Below are 10,075 nucleotides of genomic sequence, written 5' to 3' on the forward strand. Positions count from 1 at the left end.
CTCACTTATTATGCAGTAACAGCGAAGCACAATACCCAAATGCTGGACAATGTCTCAATCACCTCATAACATGCAGCCGTGAAAAGTGTTAGACCTGTTTTCTCGAGACTGTAGAATGCACAGAACTGTGTGTGTGTGTGTGTGTGTGTGTGTGTGTGTGTGTGTGTGTGTGTGTGTGTGTGTGTGTGTGTGTGTGTGTGTGTGTGTGTGTGTGTGTGTGTGTGTGTGTGTGTGTGTGCGCGCGCGTGCGTGCGTGCGTGCGTGCGTGCGTGCGTGTTTGTATGTGTATGTGTGTGCACATATGTCTGTGTGTCTGTGAGTGTATACCCTTCTCAGTTCGTCGATGCGAGCCTCGTCGGGCATCTTGGGGTGCTCGTTGGCCTCCACGCTGCTCTGGAAGCCGGGGTAGGTGAAGCCGGCGGGGGTGCGCCAGGCCCTGCGTGACCGGCACTCGGCAGCCTTGCGCTCAGCCTCCGCGTCGCACGGCTCTAACGTGGCCGACTGGAACTCCTGACTGTACGTGAACCTCTGCCGTGGAGCCTGATGGAAAGGAAAACATGCTTCTCTGTGAGAGGGTCATGTGGTCACAATCATGTGTTTGCAGCAGTCACTGCCATAAATGGAGTCCTTATAGGTTAAGCAGAACTGATAACGTGTAAGTGTTTTATTGGATTTATCTTAATGAAGATAAACAGGTTTATTTACTTACAGAGGTTACTTAGTTAAATGCAATTGTCATTATCAATGCTCTACAGCACAGACTCGTAATGAATTAGGCTTCACTGATGAAGTACAGTACAGTGTTTGCACGTCAGACTGTCTTTTTAAAGCTTTTTATTTGTAATTTGAATGAAAGGTGTGTAAGGTTCAATGAAAGGTTTCCCACTCATTCCCAGTCAGATCCATATTTGGTCAAACACTTGATGGAACGTGGAAACCATCCCAGGCTTTAACATTTCCTGTTTAGTGATTGTTGTTAATATCTCTGAGGGTTTGTTTACCTTCGCCATCTCCTTGCGGAGCAGCTCCTTGGCCTGTGCGGAGGAGTTCAGAGTCTGGATGCTGTAATTGTGAGCCATCTTTCCCTCCTCCACCTCCGCCACCACCACTGCAGGCTTCGGCTTCTGGGCCCTCTGGCTGGCTCGCTGCACCTCCTCTATGTTGGCCTGGTGACAAAATAGAATAGAATAGAATAGAATAAGTCTTTAATTGTCCACCTAGGTGGAAAATTGTCTTTGGCTCACCAAATCACAGGATAAACAGACACATTTCTCATAGACACATTGACTGGACATACAGCAACTGGACATAAAGGACGGCAACACGGAGTATCAGCTCGAGAACATCCCAGCAAAGAGGTTTTGACAACTGTGCTGCTCCGCAGGTAGGACTTTAAAGGTCAGCCGTGTAATTCTTTACACACGTATACAAATTCAACGAACACAATGAACACAACTTACGATTAATTTAGCAGCAGACTATTCGCAAGGTTCATTATTCAGTATGATGAATGACTGTGTAGCAAATGCATGTATTCCCGTGAGTACCTGAACAAAGTCCTTCGTTTCTCCACAGAGTTGCTGGGCAGCTACGAGTTCCTTCCATTCCACGTACTCCTGGTTGTAGTTCTCAATGGGCGGGTTGGACCTCTCCCTCACCCTCTGTCTCTCGGGCGCTCCTTGGGCACTCTGGCAGATGCGCTCCAGGATCTGTTGCCCTCTCTCGGGCAGAGAGCCAAACTCCTTGCTGAGGCTGAGCACCATTTCGCCCGTCGGGAACAGGCTGTTGCGCACCGCATCTTTCATCGACGATTCTTGGCACAGCTGGCTCAAGCTAGAACACAAAAACAAAAGGAGGCAAAACAGGTGCCAAAATGACACACCGCTTTAGCATTCCAAAGCCATTTTCTTTTTAGGTTTACACATAAACAGTGACAATGCTTCACCTAACAACATCAAGAGGACAATTCAAAACAAACACTGTTTTTTGTTTTGTTGTTGTTGCTCTGAGTGAATCTGAAACTCTGAGGTAAACACAAAAGTAAAAGTAGCTCCCAGAGTTTAATTAAAACAAAAGCTTTGACCAAACAGGGTCTTCTTCAGGCAAATGGATGAACTGTTTGACAGAAAGGTATATAGGATTTTAAGATGTCAGCTGACAACATGATTAGCAGTCCATTGGGCAGGCCTCATTGTCCAATCAAAGTGTTCTACATATTTCGAGCTACTCCGGTGTGCACAGGGCTCAAAATTAATGATGTCCCGACGTCCTGGGGACCATAAAAATAGCTCAGGGACAGGGACACAATGGAAAGATGTCTGGGACAGTAGAGAAAATGTCAAAGCAAATTTCAAAATATATTATAAACAAGATTATTACGCTATGTTTATTATGTAGAATTGAAAAAAAACAAAACAATACAAAGTAGAATTTGGGACATCTGCGGGACACTGAGGAAAAAAGTTCATTTCGAGCCCTGGGTGTGCAGACTTTCTTTTTTGTTTTTAACTTGTTAGCATACTTTATCCTGCACCTGTCCTAAACTGAGGGATGTGCACACAACCACTCTTTGGCTTTGTGAATCTGAGACTCACAGCACTCACTGGCACTGCTGTGCGTCCCCTCCTGACCTGCTGAAACCTGACCATCTGCCATCACATGATAGGCTGGCATGTTATTACCGTGAAAGGCCCTGGAAGCAGGCGAGCGGGACCATGTCTCTGATGTACACCAGCGGTCGCCTCATGATGGCCTCCAGAGGCTCGTGAAGGTGGACGGGACAGAAGCTCAAGTCCAGACAGTCGTAAAGGCGCGTGGAGAAGCTCATTGCAGAGTTGTAAAGGGTGGTGATCTGCCGCCAGTCAATCCCATCTGACCTTAAAAAAAAATGAATTTCAGCACAGGAACATCAATGTCAAACGCAACACTACTACTGTAGGTAACTGAAAACCAGGAGAAATGTAGCGATTGCGTAGCTGCAGCATAGTTCTGCCAGGAACACTGAACACTGCGTCACTCGTTCATTCATTACTCCTGACCAATCACCAGGCAGCATTGGCTTTATAAATGACTCTACTCAGGCACCTGCCCTGTTGGTAACCTGGACCTAGGACGAGGCCTACGCCAAAGACTCTCATTGTTGCTTATTTCTATCCATTAATTTGGTATTCATTCATTGCTTTTGTCTTTCATAAATCCTTTGACGGATTAAAAAACGTGTTAACTTCAGTTATGTCTACCTGAGTGTTTCTGATGGGATCTTACTTTGTTGAGGACATGTCCCAGAGCCTTCGGATGGCACCGTCCTTCAGTCCTTCAATAACAAACAGATGCATGTTCTTGTCCAGTAAATGAAATCCAGTGAGGAAGTCCAGCTCTCTGCTCTCCATTTCAGGTGCGGTCACTTTGTAGCAGCCCAGGGCTCGTTGCATGGCCTCCTCCGTCTTGGACTTCAGCTGGAACGCGGCTGCGTTCACCCTCAAGATCTCGGCGCACAGTCTGGACAGCGTTCCGACGTCGTCGTGCTTCATGAGGTGGACAATGCGGCCGAAGGGACACTCCTCTTCGGTGGCGCCAGTGACGTTGTCTGCGTTTATGGGGTACGCGATCTCCACCTGCACGTTCAGCTGCGAGTTGGACTCCAAGTAGTGTCCCGTGGGCATGCAGTCAGCCTGCGGGTCGTGTCTGGCCCCGTCCACCTCCAGCATTTTACTCTCCCACTGGGCCTTGTCCTTGCCCAGGATCTGTGGCGGGGCCGAGCAGCAGATGGCCAGGCTGTACCTCAACGTCCGATGGCCGTTCAGCAGCTCGGCGAAGCTGAGTCTGGCTACACCGTGCGGGTGTTGGGGCTTGACTGGCTTAAAGGGATTGTGAGTGATGCCCTTGCTGTTGATCAGAGCCACATTGCTCAGCAGGTCGTCTTGAGGCGAGCGTCCGAAAACGCTGGGGCTCTTGGGCGGACTGTCACCCTTTCTGTCGCGGTCGTGGACCTCGATCTCCATCGGCGAGCCATGGAGGTACTCGATGAGCTCTCCTTGGCTGATCAGGCCGGCGAAGATGACATTGACGTCCTTGAAGTAAATGTTCCTCCTCTGTTCGTAGCTTTTTGTTTTGTGCAACTCGGTGTTGTGGAACTTGTATTGGCAGTACACAGGTCGACAGTAACCCTGTCAAGTCAGACCAGAGAAAGGCCATCATGATCCAAAGGTTTCTATCTTGAAGAGATATCATCTCCCATCATAATAATTCAGACCTATTTTCATTATTTGTGTGCAATAATAGCATGAAGTTCACTCATGAAAACTGAATCAACCTGAATCAATCAGTGTAAAGACTGTTCAATCGTAACAACTGTTACAATACAATGTAACAGTCTTGATAAAGGCAGATGATTTAAAGTTAATTTAAGTTCAAATAAAAAGAAAATCTGTTTGTTTGTTTGTTTGTTTGTTTGTTTGTTTGCTTGTGTTTGATCCAACAATGTGCATGATGTCCTATTAGCTATAATGTGTATATATATACTGTGCTGTTCAGATGCTTTGGTATACCTCGAGTTTATAATAAGGGACAGGGCTAGAGGGCAGGCCGGTGGCTGAGAGGATGGTGATGACCAGTGGATTGAGCATGGCCTTCATCTCCCCGGAGATGAGCGGCTTATCCAGAGTGAGGTTGCACATGCCCTCCAGCACCCCTTTAGAGCGGGTGAGCAGAGATCCCGTCAAAGACGTCTCCCCTAAGCATGAGCAGAATAACCAACATAGATCAACTGTCCCCCTATAAGGGATGTTGCCTTAGACATGAAAACAAGCAATCAATTACCTACCGAGAGATTGTTTAGGCTGCGGTATTCCTTGAAACATGTTATTATGTTTAAGTACTTAAACAGAGCTAGAACTTGTTTTCTTTAGCTCTACAAGTGCAGTGAAGATCCACACCTATGATTAGTAGGCCAACACACTCATACTGCTAACTGAATCCATGACCTAGATGTTTCTTCCGCTTCGAAAGGGTCAAGGACCTCCATGAAGAAGTTTACCTCAATATTTCTTCCCAGTTGTGGCTTGAAAGCCAGCATTCCAACTGTGAGGCTCCCTCCACATACACAATCCATGAGAATGTGGAGTAATAACAACCTGCGCCCTTAACCCTGTAATATGTGGCTTCATAGTGGGACATTCTAGCTTATGTGTGATTTGTTGTACCCAAGGATTGCTGAACGTACGAGTCAAAGATTTTTCCTAACTCAAAGCCCCTCATCAAGGGTTCCCACCATTGCATTAAGCAGAACACATCAAAAGCCGAGAGAGCCAGTTGGCTGGTTTTGTACTGGTGTTGTTCATCAGCCAATTAGAGGGCTCGCTAACGTACAGCTGCCGCAGCCACACCCCTCCCACTGAGCACCAGGGAGCACTTATGCCAAACAGGGCCCCGGCAGAACATGGCCGCACCACATTACATAAACACTTCCACTTCACAACGTGAAACATGTACAGTATGGCCCGGCCTCCTGAGCAGGGATTAAGTCATGTCCAGCTCTGGGTTGTGTAAAAGATTGGTTAGAGACTCAACCAAAGACCGCATACAAATCACTGTCTGGGTACATCAGCTTTGTCCCCTGCATGCACAGCTATGTATTGCATTGTGTCCATGTTTTTCTATTGTGTATGGAAAGAAATAGCCTGCTATGCAATGTATTTCAGTGCCCATTCTGCAGTGTCTCACACTTAGGGGTTACAAACATAGCCAGCATGGAACAAATTGCCACATCATAGAGACAAAATAATTACATTTTATCTTTAAAAATCCTTTTGGGACAGTGTGTATTGCCAAAATAAGTAATGATATCACAGTGGAGAACTCATTAATCTTGTTTGGCTCTTTACCTGCAAGGAGATAAATGAAGCTGAGTTCTGTTGTGGCAGCACCATGCTTCCTAATGTAATCAGAATTGGCTAGGGAGGCCTTGAAAATGGTGTTTCTTCTTAGATTAAACCTCTTGTTGACTTTTAGGAATGGGGAAGAGAGAAATAATAGGAAGAGGATGTCATCGGTAATGTTGAAGTAAAGACATAACATTCCTTTTTCCAATAAAATCATATTTCATTTTAGATTGTTTATGTTATCATTTAATACACACAATAAACACAATAAGTGCAATAAATTAATACAACAAATAATCTCTATTTTGGGAAACATTTCACCCTGAAATATGAACCCACCAAAATACTTAAAACAAAACGACGGACAACGTTTCACATTTACATAATTACTGAAGGTCTAAGAGGTCTCACATTTTGACAACAAATGTCAAAGTATAGTACCATTATATCCAGAAATACATTACTGGGGTGAAACAGGGGTGAACTTCTCAATAATAATCCTAAATGTAAAATTGAACACTGTCTCACCGGGCACAGGAAAGGCTCTAAGTTGGTCTTGAGTGCCTCTAGAGTCTATTGCGGACTCCTGGTCTCCACCTTGATCTGCAGATCTGGAGGAGAAAAAAAAAGGAAACAGCTTTGCATACATTCCTTCACCAGTTGCTTTTCTCCAAACTAGCTCACTGCAATAAGTTAGGAGATCCCATGAATAAGTGCTGCCAAACTAGTTCTAGTCAACCTGACCAATTCTTCAGCTTAGTACTGCAGATGATGTCATACAGAGATGGACAGATGTGACACTAGCACAAGAGAGAAATGTTATTTGTTAATGATTTGTTTATCTATTATTATTTATTTACTTTCTACCTATTTCCTTTTTGTTATAAAAAAAAAGAAAATTAAAGAAAAATGCAATCATAAAATATTCCTTAAATGATTTGATTCATTGTGTATGGATAAATGCAAAGACTGTTTAAATGTGTACAGCATGAATGACAAAAGGATTGCAATAAAGTAATAAAAAAAAAGAGAGAAATGTATCTCTCCTCGTCATGGTACGCAACCTTGTAGCACACTGTGGCTCCTGGGGAACAGCAGTGGAGGACGCGGCTCTCTCGTTCGCAACGTCTGCGTTAGACGCCATGGGTTCAGCTGTGAACAGAAAGAGAATTGTGAGCATTGGAATTGTGAGTATTGGTGGCCAGTCATGCTAGTGGTTCTAAAACTACTGTGCCGTTCTGGTTGCACTGCTGCAACAGCAGAAAATAACCCAACCTGTTGCACAGTGCATATCATGTGGTGTCTTCCTCGGTTCATACAGCATGGATTCTCCAAATTCTTTCATTTTTAAGCCTTCTTTTCCAAAATTATCTCGCAGCCTGAGGATCATGTTTTTTGTGCCTGTGGACAACACACAGTGAGCCAATGTGAACAAAACTGTCTACTTCAAAGAAGCAGACTGAAGGATTATTCAGCATGTAAACATAAACATTGCTATTGCTTCTGGTAAGAAGGACGATAGTAAACCAAACAGTTATATATATATGCAAATACAAAAATGTGTTTTTATAAATTATACAATATACAATACACACAAAAACACACACACATTACTGTATATATGTGTATATTTAAGAAAAACATGTTTATGCTGTTATGTTGAACATAAGACATTTTTATTTTGGTCAAATTCAGCTAATTGCGCCTTGCTTCAGAAACTCTTATACAGAGTGTAATTTCACCAGCTCAAATATCAGCAACAACCTTTGCCAGAATTGTGAACTACATCCTTAATCGCAAATGCAGTGAAACATTAACAGTATATATTACATCCTTGTTTCCCATACAAGTTTTTCATTATGAGATCATATGATGGGCACATACCAAAGTGATCTCGACCACCTTCATCACTCTTGTCCGCCGGCAGTCTGAATGCTTTAGGCCTGTCGTGCTTGGCTGTGGAGGACATGTGGTCTTTGGTGTCCCACACCCGGAAGGTGACCTTATGGTGAACCAGTTTAATGAGCATTTCTTTGGTGACTTTGAGTCTGACAGACTGAGTCCAGGTCAACCATGTTTTGTCATCCTCTATCCATGGTTTCAACACCTAAAGGGGTTCCACAGAAGCAAAGAAGGGAATGTAACAAATTGTGGGACCTAAACTACCCAGCAGATGTTCTATCAAAAATGAGCTGTCAATATGTACTCCTTTTGATAGCATGATGCAAATCAGATTGGAATGACACCTTTGAGTCAGTTTCATTATTGTCAGGCTGTAACAGTGTAGCGTGCCTCTGGACACACTGGCTAATAGAACTCTAATGAAGGTTAGAAGATAAGCACTGCCTTTTAGAAAAAGATACAATATTCATTTCAGTGTGCAAACACTGTCAACTGTGGGCTACAATAGCATTTCCATTTTATTGTTGACTAAACTGACTACCTTAATGAAAATGAAATGATGATTCAGCCTTAGACTCCATCCAAAACATAAATCCTTTAATGGCATGTGTCAGGTGATGACACCAACGTGTTAGTGCATAATTTTGTCTTAATCCAGTAAGTGTTCTAAATTGTAGGATGCACAGTAGGTGACAAGCAAAGCATGCAATTTCAGGAAAAAAAGAGACAGACCCTTTTGTGTTATTCTACACCTATAAACCTGACACAATATCCTGTGATGAATATTTGATGCATAGAAACCCTTCACTTCAGTTTGTTTGTAGTAACTTGCATTGTTATGTGAGGAAGATCATGTGTAAGCCTCCTTCTGACACACTGGTTTAAGTAATCCTGAAGAAATTATGCATTTTGCATAAGATGGTACTTACTTTTGCCTTGTTTCCCTTGTAGAGTTTGGCAGCCAACCCAAACATGACTAGGTCTACTTTAGTCGACTCTGGCTCATGAGGAAGTAGATTGTACTCAATGTGGTAATAGCTTTGAGCTTTGGGGGCTTCAATCACAGTGTTTGGTGCAGATTTCTTGCATTTCTTCTTTGTTTTCTCCACAGCAGTCACAGAGTCATCATCTTCTGCTATTGTCAGGATAAGCACATAGTACTGAGCCACATTTATTTAATCAAAATGATGTGGAAAAGAAATGAAACACATTTCCACATAGTTCTCATGGTTGACAGGCCTAGACTAGGCCTACTTACCACTTGGAATGGCCAGTGCAATGTTGATATTGAGAGTTACCTCACAACATAATTCATCTTCAGTCGATGGGCCCAATGAACTTGACTCTGGCGGTTCTGTGTCCGACTCTGGATCCCCAATGTCAGATTCCTCAATGACAGGTTCGTGTTCTCTGCCTTCATTGTCTTCACTTTTATATTCAGGTGACAATGGGATTTCGCTGAAGTTGTTTTCTAAGCTCTGTGATGATTCTGCGTCAGTAACCTCCATTTTCAATAACGTAGGCTAGCCTACTCTAGAACGACAAAAATGTGTGTTTTTGGATAGGCCTGTGCAGTCATTCATGGACATAACTTCAAAGTGCTGAAGGGGTTGTGGGTTAACACCACACGTATCTGTAACCCATCCTACTTTTCTAAGATCTCAAAAAAGTTTGAAATGTCTGAAACTCACCTCACCTGCTTCAAGTCAAGTAGTATAAAATGTATTCGTTTTGGCACGAAGGTCTCGTCTCCAGGTTATTGGCGCATTTGAATCTCCAACTCGCAAGCGTCAGAAATAAGTTTACATCGGACACTCACAGGTGCATGCATATTTTATATTTTAAGCCTCCGCCGCCATACCTGTAGTGCCTCGAACAAGGTAGTCAACAAAAGGCTTCTGTAGGCTATGCTTACATGTTTTGTTTATGTTAGGCTAATTCTCTGAGTCAGCAATGCGGCAAAAAATGAAGTGCCAACATTCCAATCGAGTTGGCTTCGGTGGAGGACCTTTGTAGAATATTAAAGGCATCATGTTGCCCTGACAACAGTAGGTGTTTCATTGTAACAGAAGTAAAAGAAGATTTGGTGCGTTCCAACCTTTGGTTCCACCGCTACTACAGAAATATCAACCATGCTGATATGGTCCCTTTAGTTAGACAGCGTTTCTAAACCGAGAAAGTTTTTTGTGCATACATATACCTAGGGTTAATGCAAACGGTGTGGAATGTGCTCTCTTAAGCTCTATTTCAATGTCTAGAATACATTTTCATTGCGATCATTAAATAGCCATTGG

General features: G+C 43.4%; 1 protein-coding gene across 1 annotated transcript in view; it reads right to left on the bottom strand.

Annotated features, from left to right (window-relative positions):
- Positions 1 to 9,697, bottom strand: part of cfap92 (cilia and flagella associated protein 92 (putative)) — a 12,789-nt gene extending 3,092 nt beyond the window's left edge. The window contains exons 1-14 of the mRNA XM_062545704.1: positions 9,473 to 9,697; positions 9,040 to 9,314; positions 8,711 to 8,916; positions 7,764 to 7,986; positions 7,155 to 7,280; positions 6,944 to 7,031; positions 6,408 to 6,490; positions 5,883 to 6,002; positions 4,548 to 4,732; positions 3,265 to 4,166; positions 2,682 to 2,876; positions 1,548 to 1,833; positions 1,002 to 1,166; positions 328 to 540 (exon numbers count right to left, since the gene is read on the bottom strand). Of these exons, the coding sequence (XP_062401688.1) occupies positions 328 to 540; positions 1,002 to 1,166; positions 1,548 to 1,833; positions 2,682 to 2,876; positions 3,265 to 4,166; positions 4,548 to 4,732; positions 5,883 to 6,002; positions 6,408 to 6,490; positions 6,944 to 7,031; positions 7,155 to 7,280; positions 7,764 to 7,986; positions 8,711 to 8,916; positions 9,040 to 9,289 (3,042 nt within the window). The 5' untranslated portion in view covers positions 9,290 to 9,314; positions 9,473 to 9,697. The remainder of the gene's footprint in view (positions 1 to 327; positions 541 to 1,001; positions 1,167 to 1,547; positions 1,834 to 2,681; positions 2,877 to 3,264; positions 4,167 to 4,547; positions 4,733 to 5,882; positions 6,003 to 6,407; positions 6,491 to 6,943; positions 7,032 to 7,154; positions 7,281 to 7,763; positions 7,987 to 8,710; positions 8,917 to 9,039; positions 9,315 to 9,472) is intronic.
- Positions 9,698 to 10,075: the final 378 nt, after the last annotated feature.

The sequence above is a fragment of the Sardina pilchardus genome, chromosome 9, assembly GCF_963854185.1.
Source record: "Sardina pilchardus chromosome 9, fSarPil1.1, whole genome shotgun sequence".
NCBI classification, from domain to species: domain Eukaryota; kingdom Metazoa; phylum Chordata; class Actinopteri; order Clupeiformes; family Clupeidae; genus Sardina; species Sardina pilchardus.